The 21,910-nt window shown below is 38.3% G+C and overlaps 2 protein-coding genes across 2 annotated transcripts in view; both read left to right on the top strand.

Moving 5' to 3' along the window:
• Positions 1-10,906, top strand: part of LOC132844522 (copine-9-like) — a 79,826-nt gene extending 68,920 nt beyond the window's left edge. The window contains exons 16-20 of the mRNA XM_060868037.1: positions 1,675-1,802; positions 2,607-2,709; positions 3,203-3,260; positions 4,825-4,898; positions 7,083-10,906. Coding sequence (XP_060724020.1) covers positions 1,675-1,802; positions 2,607-2,709; positions 3,203-3,260; positions 4,825-4,898; positions 7,083-7,274 — 555 coding nt within the window. The 3' untranslated portion in view covers positions 7,275-10,906. The remainder of the gene's footprint in view (positions 1-1,674; positions 1,803-2,606; positions 2,710-3,202; positions 3,261-4,824; positions 4,899-7,082) is intronic.
• Positions 10,907-15,336: 4,430 nt separating this feature from the next.
• Positions 15,337-21,886, top strand: si:dkey-156n14.3 (zinc finger protein ZXDC). The gene is made up of 9 exons (XM_060868030.1): positions 15,337-17,100; positions 17,302-17,454; positions 17,553-17,631; positions 17,748-17,878; positions 18,382-18,552; positions 18,771-19,603; positions 20,425-20,685; positions 20,776-20,877; positions 21,067-21,886. The coding sequence occupies exons 1-9, from the start codon at positions 15,384-15,386 to the stop codon at positions 21,151-21,153; spliced, it is 3,534 nt and encodes a 1,177-aa protein (XP_060724013.1). The 5' UTR covers positions 15,337-15,383; the 3' UTR covers positions 21,154-21,886.
• Positions 21,887-21,910: the final 24 nt, after the last annotated feature.

The following is a 21,910-nucleotide window of genomic DNA, read 5'->3' as shown; positions in this document are numbered from 1 at the left end:
ACAGGGTTTTGTTGACAGAAGAATTTTGCAGTATACTGTGTATGAATCAGAATGAAACACAGCCAGACATGGTCCATTATAATTAATCACACAAACCCACCCTTGTTATTCTTAGAGTATGAGAAAGGCCTTATGAAAAATACAAAACCCTCTGTGAAATATGAAGAGATGCACACTAAAGTAACTGAGGAGTCTGCATAAGCCCGGAGGCAAGAAAGGCAGAGGAGAAGAGAGACAGAGGTGCTGAAAATGGTTTAAGAACAAACTGAAGCCAGGTTTCTTTCCAAGGCTGAAGAGTTGCTTTTTTATAAAGCCACAGAATAAAAGGCTAATTGATGGGCTGAAGAAGAGAATGAGACAAAAATGAAAGCATTGGAATAATCCAATGACTTATCCTTGAGCTTTGTATGTGCCTTGTCTGTATGCATGAGAAGAGGAGCAAATAAGTAATTAGGAGTGGATAAACCAGAGAAAACAATAAGAAAAAAGGGAAGTGTGAGGAAATGACAAGAAAACAATATCGGTTTTACTTTGTGAGGGCTGATAAATGAAATCATCAATATCCGTCTGCTTATACAATTCTACTTTTACAGTTAAAGAAAGGAAATTACTTAATCACAGTATTCAGTGTCACCTAGGTGAGGATAAGTTCTTCTTTGATTCTGGTTCTTCTCAAGGTTTCTTCCTTATATCATCTCAGTGAGTTTTTCATGGCCACTATTGCCTATGGCTTGGCTTGCTCAGTAGGAATAAATATAAATAAAAAATTTTAAATTTACATTTTGCATAATTTATTCTGATTTTTTTTAGATTCTTGTAAGGCTGCTTTGGGACAATGGCCATTGTTAAAAGAGCTATAGATATAAAAATGTAATTGAATGAATATAACGATGTGTTTAATTAAATTAAAGAATGTATTTACCATGCAAGCTAAAGAACCCCAAATGCTGGGAAAACAACAGCTCTCTGATCTAATGTCTACCAAAAGCTACAAGTCTGAAAGTGTTGGAGGTGTAATGAGATACTTTGCATGATTTAATTTAGTTAAGAACAGTCTATAACTTTCTCTATTAACTTTAGGCTGTAATCGCTTTTCTTAAATTAGAACCCATTTTAGCATGACCGTGTTTAAACTGTGTCATGCTAAAGCAAATTTAATTACAAGTATGACATATTATGTAACAAACCCTGTCTTCCTCAGTCCCACTGTTCATGTATTTGAATTTATTAAACACTTTTGTGCTCCCTCTTTTGTTTTTTTCTGGGTTAATTCCATATAAGGACAAGAACAAAGCATTCATACAGAATACAGAAGAAGGACCCATGTATTGACCTTGACGACTTACTGCTCAATATTTCCATGTGCCTAAATATTTTATGCAATGCAGCCTAAGAAGTATTCAAAATCTGAAAAGTCTCTTCTGAAATGTCTTTCACATTTAGTAACATTCAGTATCAATTCCTCCTACTCTTTGCTCATGTAGGGTTTACATTTTGTAGTTTATTGCTACTATTGAGCAGTCTAGGAGTCTAATAACTAGCTGCATATGAGGCACTTTAGTGGCTGCTGGTGGCCTGTATCCCACAGTGTCATGAGGAACTCACACAGCTTTAAATGGCAATTGTAAAATCTTTGGTCTTAGTGTATTGTGTATGTATATTTTTTTTTTTTAGAATGGTAACAGCGAGAACCCAAACTGTGTGGGGATAGAGGAAGTGCTGGAGGCTTACTTCCAAAGTCTCAGAAAAGTCCAGCTTTATGGACCGACCAACTTCGCCCCGGTCATTAACCAGGTAGCAGGGTAAGATTCTGTGTGTTTGTGTGTGTGTGTGTGTGTGTGTTTGGTCTTGAGAATAGTGAGCCATTTAGTTGGTAGGAGATTTAGCATTTTTTCCCTGTGGCCACAGAGATGCTGAGCCAAACAGGCACAGAACTAATGCGACCCCTTACTGTCTGCTGCACTGTCAATTAGTTTCAAGCCTCATACTCCCAGTAGAAAAGTCAAGCCCTATTTACATTTCTAAATATGAATATCAGCGGGAAACCTTTCTTAAAAAATCACCTTATGTAAAATTGATCCTGTTTACCTTCAAACTGTTTCAAACTGAATTTGTTAGCAGATGTGTATTCTGGGAAGTACAAGTTCAAGTGTAAATATTTAGCAGAGATCTGAGTTAGTTATTAACATGGTGTATTGTCTCCTAGCTGAATTGTTGGAATTGTTGGAACTAATTACTTTGCTGCATAAAAATAGTTAGGCAAGAAAACAAATATATGAAAGTATTTTTTTAATTTAAGCATTCTGTATTTATAGTATTCACTTACATGGAGAGAGTGATATTTTAAAAGGTCAAAGTGACATTTGTACGTTGCTTGTCTGTAGGGCATAATGGGTGTAATAAGGATACCTGCTACTGCATATTATTCTTGCAGAATGTTGCATTTTCTTGTTATGGTATGGGCGTATAGAGGCAGATATAATTGCTTATATTAACATGTATCTTCCTTATTATTTCAGTGTTATGTTATAATATGGAAATGTTTTAGTAAGAACAACAAGGTCCTTCTTGCTTTTTTCTCTTAACTCTGTCCATATCTGTTGCAGGGCAGCACAGGATGTGACCGATGGCTCCCAGTATTTTGTGCTGTTGATGATCACAGACGGAGTCATTTCAGACATGGTGCAGACCAAAGAAGCTGTTGTTAATGTAAGACAATTTGAATTCAAATAAAACTAGAATAATGGAATGAAGAAAGCAAAATATGCTAAAAAGTAAAACCTGTATGTATATATACAGTATATTCTGAACAATGAACACAAAGAAAAGTAGTCACGACCTTCTAAACGTCGTCACAACATCTGAAGGTCTTTTTGATTTTGAGGCTTTTATATTTTGGGAAATATCTATTGGGCATAAAATTTCAAATTGCCTTAAAGTGCATAATGTACATAATATGCCCAGATGTTTTTTCGGGTAGTGTACATACTGTAAGCAACTAAGAGAATCCATTAGCAATGTGAAATATAAAATAACTGCTGTGGGAACTCTAAATTGATACTCACGTTTGAAAGACTTTTTCAGTTTTGTAGGTTGACAAAATGTTCCTACCGTTTTTGAAGCATTTCAGTCTGTATGCTTTCTTCAGTAGCATTTGAAATTGCTTATAATAATTATATACATGTGATTGTGTTTTTTTCAGGCTTCTGCTCTACCCATGTCTATCATTATTGTGGGTGTGGGTCCGGCTGAGTTTGATGGTAAATTTGTGGTGTGTGTGTGTGCGTGTGTGTGTGTGTGTGTGTGTGTGTGTGAGAGAGAGACAGATAATTAATACACTTTCTTCCATGTGAACGTAGATGCACCATGTCTTGCAAAGTGTCCAGGTTAAGAGCCTGTATCAGGTCTCTCTTCTGACTTATTACAGCTAAGTTATGCTGCATAGCCTTAAGTGTAGTACACAATGCATATTCTGCATCTTAGCACATGTGAGTGCTATCTGTGATATACTCAGAAACATGGCATTAATTATTTGTTTCAGAAGCCTATTTTCACACAGACACAATAAAAGGACTGCAGCATTAATAATTTGTAGAATTTTACTTAAAATTTTATGTGCTTGTGAGACTGTCAGCTGCTTCTCAATGTAATCTCTAGGTACAATATCTACAATACAATAGTACAATAGTTTACAAAGTAAGAGTACAAAAGACCAATGACTATTCAATCAACAGATTTTTGGCTAAATTAAGAAACTGAGATTAAAGTGATAAAGCGATTTAGCACAAAACAAGCATTTAACATGAAAATTAATTTTCTTTACCTTCTTAATTTAGGCTAATAGCCCTGAACAAAAAGGATTATATGAAATATATTGTTGTAGTCTGTTTTTCTGCAGCATTAACAAGTTTGTCATGTTCGTCTCATCCAAACACTGTTATTGTTAGAATACAGTGGCTGTAGTTTTTAAATTCTATTTTGAAACATTTTTTTTTTTTTTTTAGCTTTTTTGATGGAATCCAATGAATAATAAGTGAGTTTCAAGTAAATAGTTTTGTCCTTTTTTCTCAGTACTGGGAAATACGCAAAATGTTTTGTCAGTTGTAATGGCATAGTCGATACAGGGGTGATGAATAGATACTGGGTTGAAAAAAGGTTAGAATTGTGCCTTTAATTTAAGTTTTGAAACCTCCAGAATCTTTTCCGTGTAGCTGAAATGTTTTGAGAGCTGCCATGATTGCATTGTGTCCTTGGTCTTTTGTCCTCTTGTACTGCATCGTCACCCTTGTTTCTCTGCTTCTCCTCATCTTGTCCCTGTCTCTGTGTCCTCAGCTGCCATCTGTCACCCACCACTCAAAGCCCCATAGTACCCAACTGTCTCATTTACATACACACTTGGATCTCTAGGATCGATACTATGCTCTCTGAGGCATGCACACAAACATACTAACACACTCCAACACACATGCATTGCCACACACACCCTAAGCACACAACACACACAGCATAAGTACCCTCTCTTCCCTGGAGAAGCAGTGCTTAAGCCCATGCCACCTCCGGAGACTGAGCTAACTGACATCTGCCTCCATCCTACACACACACACACACACACACACACACATGCACAAACAGATGCTCCCTCTCTCTGGCAGAAAAACACACAGAATTATAGAAATCACTATAAAAAGAGTAAACAATCTCCAACACTGACAGACGGTGCTGATATCTGCACCATTTCAATACACTGTGAGAATGTTGAGTGTGGGAAAGGATGATGGTGACAAAGTGTGTGAAGATCAAACAAGTGTGTATTCTCACCGGCAGCTATGGAGGAGTTGGATGGTGATGAGGTCAGAGTGTCATCTAGAGGACGCTTTGCGGAAAGAGACATTGTTCAGGTAATTTCTCTATTCTGTTGTACCAAAGCCCTTTCATAACATCAGAGTTAATGGCACCTTTTTAAAAACAGGCAAAAATAAAATTGAATTATATAAACATTATACACAATAGTTTATATGTGATACAATATTATGATAAAATATTATGGTGCCTCAATACATTATTGTGCATCAAAATAAGCTTCCACTGAATATATGTTAGGTTTCGATTTTCATTTGATTAAAACGTTAACAGTAAAAAATAACTGTACCCTAATTGAAATGTATTAATGACACCGTGTCTGTATGATTTATTCAGACTAGCAGCTTATAATGAAATAAAAGCTGTGCATTAGAATGTAGCAAAAATTAAACAAGGTTAATTAATCATTTAGCCAAATGGGGTGTCTGAATCAAGGGACTTTTTGAATCCTGCATTCTCCACCATCGAGTACAGACTCATATCTGCAGGCTTCAGCTATGAACCTCCCAATCACCATGGGGATTTCTTCAGTTCAGACTAAAGGCTACCTGAGTACCATTGTAGATGTGAAGACGTGTCTGTGGTATTAGTGCTGAAGTATTGTACCCTTACTTGCTGACTGTCAACTTTATAATGTACCAAGAAGTCTACATTCTTCCATTTGCAAGGCCTTATTGTTTTAGGAGATTCTTTCAGGTCCTGATTACTGCTCAGTGATGCCATTGCTGCCTCTCCCAATCGAATATGCCAGTACAGTATGTTGTTAATATGCTAGCATATTACTCAAAAAAATGTGCTTAGGGAAAGAAGGGAGTTTGGATCCATAATATGTGTTGTATTTTATGATGAATTTCCTAAACTCTGAATTATTGAGAATGCAGTTATATACCCCATATCAGTATACCCGCTCCATTTACATATAAACTTAAGCAGATGAAATCAGTTTCTGTCCTAAGCATGGCAAGGATAGCAAAAATCAATAATTCAGTAATTCAGTAATAAATCAGTAATTAACCATAGACCATTCTCATGAATGTATGACCATTCATTATAAACACAGAGAGAATAGCATGAATTGTTATCCTATGGCACAAGAGATGTTTTTAAGACTTGTAAACTTGTTAATCTACAGTACTGTATGCGTACATTGTAAATCCCATATTGTTATATAGTAATATATAATTTATTTTTAAAGATCACAGTTTTAGAATTGCAGAGTTTAGTCGCTTTTTGGGGTTGCCAAAGCAATCCATCCTAAAAGCAGTCTGAACTATGCCAAATGTCATTTGAACTATAATTAGAATTTTTTGTAGTGTTCAGATGAGACCAAAATCTATTTTTTTGCTCATCCATGCCAATGCCATGTTTGGATAATAAAGGGAAACTGCATGCAAAGAAAAGCACCTGATACCCACTTGTGAAATATGGTGATATATCACCGATGATTTGGACCTGGTTTTTGGATGGTGTTCCAGTAACTTTTAACAAGATATTAACTGCACACACATACACCCAAATCTGTACAGAAATATTTTGAAATTGGTCATCTCTTTTGCACACATGCATTTTATGTAAAACAGTGTTTGTTTTTGCGTAGTCCTTGGTTCTGTTTTGTACATGGAAGTATTTAAGAATACAAAGCGGCTAAAACTAGAAATGTACATCAGGACTCAAAAAAAAGATCAAGGGAGATTGCTTTTACATGCCAGTCAGGATTTTACTTTCATTTTTATTTTCTTCTGTAAATGCTTTATGCCAGTCAGGATATTTAAAAAAAATTGGTATGTGTTAACTGTAGGAAATTTTAAAAAACAGAACCAATTAAGTTTATTAGATAATATGGTGAGCATGTCCAAACAAAAATAATATCTGGAGGAAGAGGTGGGATTTTTCAGAATTGCTTTTAATTGCAAGCTAGTTAAAGAAGTTATAACTAGCTAAAAGGTTTAGCGCTCTCCAGGTGAGGTTGCAGTATATATGAATTGTGGGGTTGCTGGTAATATTTTTTCTTTTATTACACAAGAAGAAAACTAAAAAAAAATAAAATATCAAACTATTTAACATATTATATACAATTATAATCATGAGCCTAATCATGTACGATATCATATATGCTACTCATGTTATAGTTCCATTTGTTTTCCTTTTCTATGTGGGGTGTTGCTAATTCCGGCACTGAATGAATGTCTGTCTTTATTTTCTCTCTGTGTTTCTTTGACTAGTTTGTTCCGTTTCGTGACTACATTGACCGCGCTGGAAACCAGATCCTGAGTATGGCTCGGCTGGCTAAAGATGTTCTAGCTGAGATCCCTGACCAGCTGTTGTCCTTTATGAAGAGCAAAGAGATCAAGCCTCGTCCTGCCCCCCCTGCCTCCAGCATGCCCAACAAACCTTCTGTCAACATGCGCATCTGAACATCTGCACATTTTCTCATCTGACAAATTTTAGCAGCGGTACATGCTTTGCAATGAACTTGGCTTTAACCATTAAGTTCCATTATCTACAGAGCTGTATATTCTTTTCAACTTAAATATGAGACTTTTATGATTCTACTATATTCTACAGACACACAGAGAGACAATGAAAGTAATAAAACTAGAAAGAAAAAATAGCGCAAGGAAAATGAAGACCAGGTCAGGAGAGAGCAAGAATGAGAGAGAAATAAGAGAGAGAATGACTGGCACAGTCTGAAGTGCCAAGGATGGCAAAAATTAATCAGTTAACCATTCTTTATGAACCCAGAGAGACCAGGAGAAGAGCATGAACTATTGTACCACGTCACCAGAGATGTTTCTAAATCTTAAATAGATGACCCATATGGGTATTTGTGCGTATTTGTTATGAATGAATGAAATATTAGACGTTATGTCTCTAGGTGTCCTAAGAGAATTATTGATATATTTTAGGGTTAAAGACTACAAAGACTGTATCTAAAAGATTATGGTTGCACCCTATACCACAGTTTGAGAACCCTATCAAAGCTCTTCCTAATGTCTTAAATATAGAAGTGTTTTGATGATCAATCATTGGATCTTGAATTTGTCTCAGGGTGCTGAATAACTGACAGGGAGTTTTAAGAAAAAAAAAGAGAGCGAACTAACAGACTACATACTCGCTGTCAATGACTGATGATTTATTTCCCTGACTTCACAGCTTCAAACCTCCACAGTCTGAATGTCCATGTCTCCCACCCTAAACTTTAGTGCTTGGTTTTCAGTAGACCCTTACAGCCATCAAGTGACTATATTTCTTTTTTACCAAGATGTCAGTGTTTCTACTCACTTTATTTCTTTATTGTTACACTCTATGCTTATAATCTTCACCTCACTTTATATGAATGAAATCTTTTTTCTTTTTTGGTTGACCTTCCTTTTAGCCATAACCTGGGAGAATTTACCAGATGAATAATGTATTTTGGCATTAGCTCTGAAGGATTATATCCCCCTGGTCTTTAAGAGTTTGGAGTGTCTCTGTTGGCTGTTTAGAGTAAAAAACATTCCATGTTGCACAACAGAATACACATGGGCCAAATATACAAGCTCGAGTCTAGACTGCAAGGGCACCTTCAAACATTATTTCTTTCCATATTGAAAGAAATCTGAGAGTGAATAAAGGTGAGGGAAAAGAGAATGTGATCACAACTACCACTTGAAAATGTAGCACAGGGCCATTATGCTAATTCTGAGGGATACAGAATATGCCGCTTCTTCTTTGCAAATGAATGCAAAATTATTCTACTCTTTCTCTAGCTCCATGTCACTGACTCCTGCTCTAGATGCATGTAATAGTTCATGCCCTAAATCTGTTGGCTGTTCTGTCTCTGGCTGCTGATGCTGCTTACTGCATTACAGAGTGTCTGATCAGAGGCCAAATTTGATGCTAATTGATTGTTGCTGCCTAGATAGACAACATTCTTGGGCAGTATTTGAATTCTCCAACAATTTTTTTTGGAAGTCCTGGTTGGAGAAAAGCATAGGAATCCTAATGAGTCTTCTGAAGATCTGACTAAATAGGAAGTTCATGTATATCACCAACAGACCTATAATTATTTGAGCTTTATAAAATCTTTGCCTAAACTGGAAGTTGAAGATTTGAAAAAGCCCAAGTGATTTTTCCAAATCTTCAGCTGTCCAGGTTCAGTGAATCTGTGTACATTGTTATTCTCAGATTCCTGTTCTTGGCTGACAAGGCAGGAGCTATGAGATGAGTCTTCTCTTGTTGCAGCATATATGTCTTAAAGTGTTTTGCACTTTTTTCAAATTACCATAGTCTCCCTGTCATCTCAGAGATTTTCAAGTTGTTGCATGGCCACAAAACTGTCTGCTTACTGTAAGTTTTTGTTTTAAGCACCGTCTTGATCATAACTGAGAAGCTAGCAAGTTAGTAAGACAGCAGTGCTTTTATAAAACAAGCTTCATCCATTTCTGTTATAAGAACATTTCATACTTCAATGTTACCACATTTCACATTAAGTTGAATACCACATTTCAACTTAATGTCTCCAAAGGTGTCTCTGACTTTTTGGACAATTAATACAAATGACCTGAAAAAAGAATTGTATTTTATTAGCTGCTAATTTTAAAATTCACTAACTGTACGCATCTGAGGACCTCTGACACATACTCTGATTAATCAAGCAGAATAGATCTTCTATGTTGCTGAACATTTTATTATTTGATTATTTGACCTGTAAACAGAGAATTAATTACAGAATGAAGTGACTGTGTTTTTGTGTCTCAGTAGGGGGTAACAACTAACTTTGTAACTACTGTAGTTGTAATATGTTGCAGCCTATGATATAGCATGGATATCAAAGGGGACCATTAATGCTAGTTTTTGCTGTTACAAACGTGATATAACACACATACACACACGCACACACACATATTTACTCATCAGCCATAACATTAAAAACACCTCTGACCACTCGAGGCATAGACTCTCAACGACCTTAGAATTTGGCACCAACATTTTATTAGCAGATCCTATATGTCCTGTAAAATGTGAGGCTATACAGTACTCTATAGGACTGAGGTCTAATTATGTAATTTTGAGCTTTTTGCATGTTCCTCAATACACCATTCCTGAAAAATGTTTGCAGTATGGCAGGGTGATTCTGAAAGAGGCCACTGCTATTAGGGAATACAGTTGTAGGGGTGTTGGACATTGGTCTGCATCAATGTTTAGGCATGTGGTATGTGCCAAAGTAACATCCACATGATTGTCTTATTTCTATAATGCATCCTGGTGCCATCTCTTACCCTAGGTAAGTGATGTAGACATGCCTGGCCACATGATGTAAAAAATAAAACACTATTCATTATGTTCAACGTCTTCCATTGCTCCATAGCCCAGTTCTGATGCTCAAATGCCGGTTGTGGACACTTTTTGCATTGGACAGTGATCAGCATTGGCACTATGAACAGCCTACAGCTACACTGCACCATACACAGCAAGCTGCAATGGACTGTGTGCTCTGACTTCTTTCAGCCCAAAAGACATTTGGAAATGCTCTTATAAAGTCATCTAGCCATCCCAATTTTTTCATTGCGCTTAGAACCTCAGATATCGTACAATTTGACAGGTTCCAGTGAAATGAGATGATCAATATAATTTACATATTCTTTACACCACCTTCTTTTAGTGGTTTTAATGTTATGGCTTATATGTTATATAAAATACACACACACATAAACACACACTAGCTAGCACACTGTGTTGGTTTTCTATGCGAGTTTCTGTATATTTTGTCCTTGATTTAATTGTATACAATACATATTCTGTGGAAATGGCAGAATATTGTAGTATATAGCACAAAATACAATGTAGCTTGCAGGGGATATATTTATCTAAATATTTACATACTAAATTAATTAATTAACTCAATTTGTTAAATCTTTAGCATGCAGCTTTAGCCAACATTGAACAAAGTGTAGCCATTTTAATTTGTATCCCACATTTTATATTTTTGCATGACTATCAAAATGTATGCTCATATATGCATTACAATAGTAGTTCTTTGTTCCTTTTGTGCACCTTTCCTGGGAGCATAATACGGCATGCACAGAATGTAACTTCCAAATATAATGCTGTTCAAGACATGAGTGCATAATATTTATTTATTTTTTTATTTTATTATTATTATTTTGTATTCTTTTTACAGCATTTACTTTTGTCAATAAACATCAGTTCGTCTAGCAGTTTTCTTGCTGTGCTACAATAAAATATGCTTACCCTGAAAAACGCATATGAACAGTTTGTTGGACTACTGTGTGCCAGACACTCATCATACCAGTTGCATAATTCTAGTGGGATGCCATATTTGTCCTGGTTTAAAATTTATCTATCTATCTATCTATCTATCTATCTATCTATCTATCTATCTATATATATATATATATATATATATATATATATATATATATATATATATATATATATATATGACATAAGAAAGAGAGTGACAGGGAGAGAGAGAGAGAGAGAGAGAGAGAGAGAGAGAGAGAGAGAGAGAGAGAGAAAGAAGTGTATATACAGATAGTATACAAATATAGAGCTAAAACTATGGCATGCTATGAATTTACATTTATATACAATATAATTATGTAGTACAGAATGTACAGGGTGGAGCCCAGCTGCATGATGATTATAGACAGTCAAGGCAGAGAAAAAGCATGAGCGGGAAATGTAGTAGGAAACATGATGTGGTGTAGAGTTAAGTAGGTTTATGGATGTAGGGAAAGTTGCAGATTCTGTGCAAATGGGCCTGTGTCTCCTTCTGGATGAAAGAAGGTTTGTAACTGGGATGAGCCTCTGATAATGTTGTGTCCTCTTTGCAAACCAGTACTGTGGTGAATAGACTCAGTGGCAGGTAGTTGGGTGCCAATGATGTGACCACACATTGCAGGGATTTTGTTTCACACACTGTGGAGCAGTACACTGTGTTTTCCATACCACACAGTGATAGAACTCGTCAAGATGCTCTCAATGATGCAGCAGTAAAAACTAAACAAGGTCTTGGGGACAGATACATTTTTTATGACTTCTCAGGAAGCATAAATACTTGCACCATCCTAACAAGAGCTGAAGTGTTTTGATGCCAGAACAGATACTCAGAGATGTGGATACCCAGGAAAAGCTGGAGATATGCTCTAAACATGCTCTACTTCAGTTCTGCTGCTGTTGAATTTCTACAATGAGCTATTTGGTTTTTGTGGCTTTGAAAGTCAGGTTGTTTTTGTTGGAACATCATAATGATAGTCCTTGAATCTCTGACCCTGTAGGTTATGTAGTGTTTGTATTTAGTGAACATCACACCAGTCACTTCTTCTGTTACTGAAGATCCATTTAATAATTCACTAACAATCATATTATATTTTGCAATGTACTCATGAAGCAGCTGCTTTAATATTCTAAATAATAAGGTAGATAAAAAATGTGTGCAGAGGTAATTTGTACAAACAAATGACTTCACTTGATATGGATAAAATGCACCCATAATTGCTTCTAATTGGTTCTAGGCCTTCAGTCCACTTGGGTCTTTGCTCACAAATGTTAAGATTAAAATTGGTATACGATTACAATACAATAATAGATTTACAGAAATAGTGTTAGTTTAATTAAATAATATTCTAATAGTTTGTATTCAGATGTGGCATTAATGATTAATGTTTATTTAAAAAATGTTGTCATCACAAGCATCAAAAACAGGTTTTAACCTTTTAAATGTCTGATTTCTTTATCCTTCTTCCTCTTATTCACTACACCAAGACTGTCACAGCAACATGATAATAATAGTGTTTATTCATATGTCTAACTCTTTAATTACAAGCATAATTTACACTCTTGTGACCAGTCTCAACAGTAGTAATTGCCATAAGACCACCAGGTCGAAACTGGAGATAAAAATAATCATTTAATCTAACAGACAAAGACTGGATCTGATGTGTCACGTTTTATACTCACTTTGCATTTTGTAAATTTGCAGAGACAGACTACCCTCCAGTGGTAGTTATGCTAAGCAGCATTTATGCATATGTGCATATATATATATGTTGCTGGAATTGAGAAAAGTTGTATATATACTCAAAAATATATATACAGATATATAAGTAGATATATGGGATTTCTCAGGTATCCTATCAAGTTGGCCAGATAAATATTAATAATATATTATCAGTTATCATATCATATAAACATTTTAATATGATTCAGATTGCTAATTGCTCATTTAACTCATGTTTTCTATATAGGAAGTATTACAGCTGATAATTATTCTGTCAGATCTACCTGGCTAACAATCTGTGACTGGAATAAATGAATTGTGATTTCCCTATATGGAGTCAATGACATTCCCATATATGGGCTCAAATTTGGCATAGATCATGTTCTCTATCATCTGTGGAGATGATAGTGGACTTTAGGAAAGACACCTCAACACTACTCCCCCTCACATTATCCAACAGCCCTGTGCCATCTGTGGAGTTTCTGGGCACTACCACTTCCCAAGACCTAAAATGGGAGTGCAACATAAACTCCATTATTAAAAAGACCCAGCCGAGGATGTACTTTCTACGTCAATTAAGGAAGTATGGTCTGGCACAGGAGCTGTTGATGCTGTTTCTACACTGCAGTCATTGAATCTGTCCTGTGCACATCCATCATCTGGTTTGAATCTGGTTTGGCGCAGCAACAAAACAGGACAGGAACAGACTGCAACGCACAGTAAAAACAGCAGAAAAAATAATTGGTGCCCCCTGCCCACTCCCCAGGATTTGTTCCATACAATAACCAGAAACCAGGCAGAAAAGATCACTACTGTCCCTTTACACCCTGGACACAACCTCTTTCAGCTCCTCCCTTCTGGCAGGTGCTACAGAGCTTTGTTTACCAAAACTGCCAGACACAAGAACAGTTTTTCCCCAGGCACCAGGCAATCACCCTGATTATCAAGTCACCATAATTATATTCCCTACTTCATATCAATAAGTACTGCATTATCAGAACTGTCAGTCATCTCATCATCCGTGTTACACACACTACTGCTGCAGTATATTGTACAAAAAGAATAATATTGCACAAAACTATTATTTGCACTTCCATGCACTCTCACACTATGTTCATAACTGATCAGCCATATATTCTGTATTCATATTTAATACTCATACTGTCTATATTGTCTCACATCGTCTGTATTGTCTGGTATAGTCTGTATTATCTTGTCTTGTATAGTATAGTGTTATTTATGTCTGTATTATCTTGTCTTGTCTTGTTTAGTATAGTGTTATTTATGTCTGTGCTATCTTGTAATGTATAGTATAGTGTTATTTATGTCTGTATTATCTTGTCTTGTATAGTATAGTGTTATTTATGTCTGTATTATCTTGTCTTGTGTAGTATAGTGTTATGTCTGTATTATCTTGTCTTGTCTTGTATAGTGTTATTTATGTCTGTATTGTCTTGTATAGTATGGTGTTATTTATGTCTGTATTATCTTGTCTTGTCTTGTATAGTGTTATTTATGTCTGTATTGTCTTGTATAGTATGGTGTTATTTATGTCTGTATTGTCTTGTCTTGTATAGTGTTATTTATGTCTGTATTATCTTGTCTTGTATAGTGTTATTTATGTCTGTATTATCTTGTCTTGTATAGTGTTATTTATGTTTGTATTGTCTTGTATAGTATAGTGTTATTTATGTCTGTATTATCTTGTCTTGTCTTGTATAGTGTTATTTATGTCTGTATTATCTTGTATAGTATAAAGTTATTTATGTCTGTATTATCTTGTCTTGTGTTATTTATGTCTGTAATATCTCATCTTGTATAGTACAGTGTTATTTATGTCTATAATATCTTGTATAGTATAGTGTTATTTATATCTGTATTATCTTGTCTGTATAGTATTGTGTTATTTATGTCTGTAATATCTCATCTTGTATAGTACAGTGTTATTTATGTCTGTATTATCTTGTCTTGTATAGTATAGTGTTATTTATGTCTGTATTGTCTTGTATAGTATGGTGTTATTTATATCTGTATTATCTTGTCTTGTCTTGTATAGTTATAGTGTTATTTATGTCTGTATTATCTTGTCTTGTATAGTATAGTGTTATGTCTGTGCTTTTGAGAGTCACAAACAGCTGGAACCAAATTCCTTGTGCGTGTAAACACACTTAGCCAATAAACCTGACCCTGATGCTGAGCAAAGACTTGTCCTGTACTGCCATCTAGCACTTGCTAACAATATGGCGTCCTTCATAATTAGGCGGAAAAGATATTTCATACATATTTTAGATAACTTGGGACACTCTAGTGAATGTAATAAATTGCCCACTGACGCTTTACAAACGGCGCTTTAGTGGCACGCAAAAAAATCCAATAATTGCTCAATGATCCGTTCCGCACTTGACTCGATCCAGTTCCGGACTCGGTTTGACTCTGTGGCTCGCCATAAAGCGCGTAGTGGCTCGGCGGGATCGCGGAGGGCGGGACTTTAACGTGCCGCTGCTACAGGGATACCAAGATGGAAATCCAGGGGCTTTCTAATGCCCAAAACACTCAATACCAACATGGCGTCCTGCCTGAGAGTGGTATGTCGTCGTCGGGAACGACAACAGGGACTGTTTCTAGGCAAACTTCAAACGACAACAGCTTCGTATTGCAAAGCGACAACAACAATAACCGGCCGTCGTCTGCTCCGCTTCGGCTGCTGGCACAAAATGGCAGCGCTGCTCGACTCTGTGTACAACAGAAACGGAGCGAAAGCAGCAGTACGCTGTCGGAGGACGTTCAGGTGGCTCATGTTGAGCTCTGTAACCTGAACGTGATGAAGGAGAAAGAGTTCGGTGATTTAGACCTGACGCCTGACTTCGTGAGAGCCGAACTAAAGTACGGAGAAGAGAATGAGGACGTGCTGCAAATGGCGCTGCCTCTGTTCGACGGGGAGGAAGACGGATACACGGCGCAGTGTGAGCAACAGCACCGAGACACCTGTCCGTCTGTCAGCGGCGGTACACCTGCATCATCCGAAGACAAAAATCCCAAGGAGTTTTACGTCGTTTTCAAAAAAACACATGACGTGTGTGAGGAGGACGGAGAGAAGAGAGCAGAGGCGCAACACGACCTGCTTTACCCGGAAACACAAGATGGAAATCTGACAATCAAAACCAAACCGTCGTCCACACGCAGTGTTGACAGTTTAACAACCGATTCTAAGCTTGGAAATGAAACCGGTTCTGAAACAGACGGGAAACAGGAAGCCGAGACGCGCAGCATGGCGAAGAGACCTGATGTGATGAGTTGTAGTGATTTAGTGTCAGTGGCTGCAGGTCACGAGAACACTGATTTACTGGCGGACAATAACAGCCAAGCTTTAATGGCGGACTATGTGAACTTGTCCGGCAGCGGTAACGGAGACGGACCCGAGACTTTCTCCGGCACCATCATGATCAACAACCAGAGCATCATCGTGACTATCGAGAACGGGGTTTTAACTCTGGCTGCCACACCGGAGGGCTACACGTACAAGGAGGACGCAGTGGTGAGTCTAAAAGAGCACTTGGGCGTGAAGGAGCACGAAGACATCGTCCTCCTGAACTACGAGAGTGGCACGAAATCTCTGGGTAAGATGGCGGAGGATGAGGACGAGGGCGGCGCCGTGAGCGACTCCGAGGAACTGACGCTGACTGATGATTGCTCACTGTCCGAGCTCGGCGCTCTGGACAACTGTCCGTCCGTGAAACGGGAACAAGGGACACTGTGCGACTCTGATTCTACACCTCAGAAACCAAGATGTTCGAACGAAGATGATCTACAGCCCTCAAACCTCGTATCTTTAGCTAAGAAAGGCGTCGCGGTGTCGTTCCGGTGTACGCAGCCTGGCTGCGCATGCGCTTTCGAGAGCCGCCAGAAGCTTAAGATGCACTTGGTGTTTCACGCTGAAGACCAGAGGCCCTTCAAGTGCACAATGGAGGGCTGCGGCTGGTCCTTCACCACCTCATACAAGCTGAAGCGCCACTTGCAATCGCACGACAAGGTGCGTCCATACGAGTGTGAGTATGAAAACTGCGGCCGCCGCTTCACCACCGTTTATAACCTGAAGGCTCATGCGCGAGCGCACGAGCAAGAGGACGCGTTTGCGTGCGAGCTATGCGGTGAAAGGTTCCGCAGTGCCACGCGCCTCGCCAACCATCAGAGGACACACTTTGAGCCCGAACGGCCTCATAAGTGTGAGTTCCCAGGTGAGAAAGAAGTCATGTATCACATTTTACATCCTCTCCAGTGTAATTACGCAGCTGGTCCTAAACCTCAGAACCACTGTGCAGTGTATAAGAAGTACATATTCAACCTGCACCATGTCATGAGTGCATGCCACTGAATAAAAGTGTGTGTGTGTGTGTGTGTGTGTGTGTGCGCGTGCGTGCGTGCTCGCTGCTCCCCAGGATGTGAAAAAGCCTTCATCACCTTCAGCGCCCTGTTTTCCCACAACAGAACACACTTCAGAGAGTCAAGCCAGTTTACCTGTACATACCCAGGCTGTGACAAGCGCTATGACAAGGCCTGTCGCCTTAAAATCCATCTTCGTAGTCACACAGGTGATCACTCGGGGATAGATATATAAAAATCATCTGAATCCTTTTGAACAGCTGACCAATTTGTTTTATTTTCTATGTTCCTCTTATAATGATGCCAGGTGAGAGGCCATTTGTCTGTGACTCGGAATCTTGTGGATGGACTTTTACTAGCATGTCAAAGCTGCTGCGCCACAAAAGGTAAGAATCCACCCATTATTCCAGGAATGAAAGCACAATGTTTTTCAGTGTTTTAGGATTTTTTTGCATTCTTTCTTATGCTTTCTTTCTGTTTCGGTTCTATTTCTGTTTTCCAGAAAGCATGATGATGATCGACGTTTCATTTGTCCAGAAGAAGGTTGTGGAAAGTCCTTTACTCGAGCAGAGCACCTGAAAGGCCACAGTATCACCCACCTGGGCACTAAGCCATTTGAGTGCCCAGTAGAAGGTTGGTGTCTTGTACATGTTTGCTGGTGGTATTGCATAAAGATTTTGCCGTACTTGCAAACATTCTGTTTATAATGGATAATGTAGTATGGCACGATTGCTATTAATTAAATCATGGCAATCAAATATAAATCTGTCCAATTTCCTCAAAACTGAAGGTCAATAGAGGACAAATACCTAAAACAATTTCAATTACATTTAAATCTTATGGAATTTATAAGGTTTACAAGATAAAGCTAATGTACAAATTGGACTTTTTCTTTGTTGTTCAGTGACACAAGACTTTATCACGCTTTTAAGATCGTGAAATTGATCCTAAGTTCATTAAAATTGATTTAAGCTTTGCAAATTCATTATAATTACTTTTGACCAGAAATGAACTTAGTACACTCATTTGGTTTTGTCGAAAACTTGCTTTACTATTTGAGTTAGACGCATAAATTTGAAGTAAAAGTGTTCAAAGTTGTGGACATTCATTGTAGGCATTTGTCACATTGTGTGCAGGATGTAATGCCAAGTTCTCAGCACGGAGTAGCCTGTACATTCACTCTAAGAAACACCGTCAGGATGGGGTGTCTCTGAGGAGCAGATGCCCTGTAGCAGGATGCACCAAGCACTTCTCATCCCGCAGCAGCCTCAAGAGTCATATGCTTAAACACCACAACCTCAGCCCAGGTATGTGTGCTCACACACCCACAAACTGTGAACTTACTACTGTAAGTGTGCAGTCAGTGAATCTGGCTTAATATTTACATCATGGACTTTCAAGGACTTTATCACAGAATATTTGAAATTCATGTGTCCACATATTAAGAACATTATATAACTAGTCATGTACAGGTACATCTGTAATATAACTGTTGTCATAACTCTTTTTCTTGTCTTCTTTCCAGATGTGTTGAGTCAATTGGAAAACACGGCCACTTTGACACCCAGCTGCGAGCTCACCAGTGCAGCTCAGAGCGCCACCACTCCTGGCTCAGTGGGAACGGAGCTCAGCAGCCTGGATCTCTCCTCCCTTTTCTCAAATGTTCCCTCAGGAGCCTCCACTGTACCTACAGGTCCTTCCCCTCAGTCAGGCCCTGCTTCCTTCACCATGGACTTGGCTTTAGCAAGCAGTGGGATTCTTACCATAGATCCAGCCTCAGTGGGCTCGGCTTTGGGAGGAGCCAAACCAGTGGACCCTCTGATCTTGGCTGCAAGTGGGGATATGGGGGTACATGTCCTGGATGCAGGGGGAGGGGGTGGGGTCTTACAGCAAGCTGCACTGCAGTTGGAGGATGTACAGACTGTGAACCCTGAGGCACTTGGAGCATTAACAGCCTTGGCTTTACAGAGCACCTCATCTGCAGAACAGCTCCAAGTGCTGAGCTCCACTAGTGCTTTATCTGTAGATTCACCTTCCTCCTCTCTGGCCCCATCCCTTACTCCCTCACTCTCTTCCTCTCTCACGTCACCACTGTCATCATCTCTTGCTCCATCTCTTACCTCCTCCCTTGTTCCCCCTCTGGCTTCTTCAGCAGTACCGGAGCTGCTTTCTCCCCAGGTAAAGGCTGATATGGGGGGCAGTGAAGCCGCTGTGGGGCCATTAATAAGTGGAGTGGAAGTCCTGAGCCAGCCGGAGAACAACAAGGCTTTAAGTCAGTTTGTTTTCCCTAGCCACACCACATCCTACAGTGGGCAGAAAGAGACGGAGCTACCCTCAGCTGCTCCTTGTGCATTTATTGTGAGTATAGTGGACAGAGGATGCAAATTAGTTGGGCCAGGTTTACACTTCTGCATCTGCAAGCACTTCACTGTGTTAAGAGGGTGCTGAATTTGTCCGCTGGTGTAACGTTAGTATATGTTCATTTACCACAATTGAGCATAAATCACTTAAAAATATTTATTCAAAACAAACGTCAGATGAGTCAGGTTTTTCTAACAGTCAGTCAGTTTGGTATCTATGCACGAAATTACTGGACATTTTTGATAAGTGGACACCTGATCATTACCCTATATGTGTGCCTTTCCTAAACATTTGCTTCAAACTTTGTATGTATGTTGAAGCATTGCAATTTTACATTCACTAAAACTAAAAGGAACAAATATGTTGCAGCTTGACAATGCCTCTGTGTACAAAGCAAGTTCTATGAAGACATGTTTTGGACAAACTCTACTAGCCTGTACAAACTCTACTAGTCTGTATAGAGCCCTGACTTTAACCTCACTGAATATCTTTGGGATGAACTGGAACACAGAATGCACCCCAAGGCCCCATGCCTTTTTGCCACACTCCAAAATAAAGCCTTTACAGAAGATTTGAAGGTTATAACAGTAAAGGGGGGCTGAATCTAGAATGGAATGTTCAGAAAGGTTGTGTATGATGTGTTATGGTCAGGTGTACACTAAAAATATGTCCATGTAGCATATGACTAAGAGTTTCTTCTTGTAGCAGATAGTTTGACTTAACTGGTTGTTATCCTTAAGTTGTGCATTTTGTCTATATGGCCCTTGTGAGAAATAGAAGCTTTAACAGTGCATTTCTGTTTTTGCCCCTTCCTGAAGGAAAGCAGTGGTTCTGCCCGCACAGACTACAGAGCCATCCAGCTGGCAAAGCGGAAGAAGCAGAAAGGCCCTGCTGTAAGTCCGTCTTCTGCAGGCGCAACTCAGCGGAAGACAAAGGGGGTGAAGGGTTCAAGTGCTGCTGGGACACTGGCTTCAGGCAGTCCTCGATTTGGAGAAGGGACTGCATCAACAACCACGGCAGGGCTCACTATCAGAGACCCAGTAACAGGAGTACAGTATGTACAGATTCAACTACTGCAGGTGAGTAGAGTTAAGCATTTAGGTCAGTTTGACTTTACATGGTAGTGTGCAGTGTGCTATTATATTTTATTATATTATTGTGTATTTCAGGATGACCCTGCCACAGACGGAGATTTGGCTTTTCAGCTCAGTTCACAGTCCTCCAGTTCTCATTCCCAGCTAACAGTTGACCTACCTGTCAACATCTTGCAGGTTCAGTATCATAATTCAAAATATTTTGTATAGATAAGGTAGTTTTGTGATGGTTTATTTAAACCCCCATTGTATTATTTATTTGAATTTTATTATGGTGCCCTGTAGACATTAATTAGTTAAAAATTGAATAATACTCTTTCTGTGGATGAATACTGAAATCACTGAGATGTGTATGTTTTCCATTAGGAGCCTTCTGCCATGGCTGAGGATGATAATGGCTCTGATAACTCTCAGTTCACTGGCAGTACTATTAACCTACAGGACTTGGAATAAAAGACTCAGCTGAGAGACAGGAGCTCCCAGCATACCTACAGACAGTTTTTCTCTTTCCTGCCAACAAATCGCATCTGCTTTCATCATGGCTGCTGTCAGTGTCCACACTACATGTTTTGTATGAAGGCTTTCTGAACTCAGAATTTTGAATTTAATATAACAATTAAACAGCCTAATTCCACATTTTCAGAATACAATGCATTGAGCAGATGTGTATGGTTCTTTCATGTGCTTCATGTATTAGTTTGTATAAGTTTCCATTGTTTAGAACGTGAACTGTTACTGATAACAGAGTACTTGAGAGCCAACTATGTTGTCATTAAAGTGTTAATGAACATCAATGAGTTGCACAAAGATTTAATATATACAATTTTGATTTTAAGAAAACATTTTGTATTGGGGACTATTGACTCAAGTTGACAGCTGCTTGATAAATCTGGTATATTTTGTTAAACCTATATTAAAGCAGGGTTATGTAATTAGGTTGTGAAAACAGCACAATAGGGTATAATAGTAAAGATTATTTATGCAGCAACATACCCATCAAAATGACTGTCATGTACATTGTCATTAGTATGTGTTCAGGTACTGTTGAGAACAGCTTTTACAATCATGAAAGGTTTTTTTTTACCCACTGTTTGCTTATTTTTGTATAGTTTTATATAAACATGAAGATGTACTTATTTGTTTGTGTATAAGCGAAAAGAATAAAAGTTGCTTAACTTCTAAAAAATTGATCATATGAAAGTTATTTTCT

Source organism: Tachysurus vachellii, chromosome 4, assembly GCF_030014155.1.
Source record: "Tachysurus vachellii isolate PV-2020 chromosome 4, HZAU_Pvac_v1, whole genome shotgun sequence".
NCBI lineage: Eukaryota > Metazoa > Chordata > Actinopteri > Siluriformes > Bagridae > Tachysurus > Tachysurus vachellii.
Note: the sequence above shows the minus strand (reverse complement) of the source record. Positions and strands in the feature narration are given on the sequence as shown.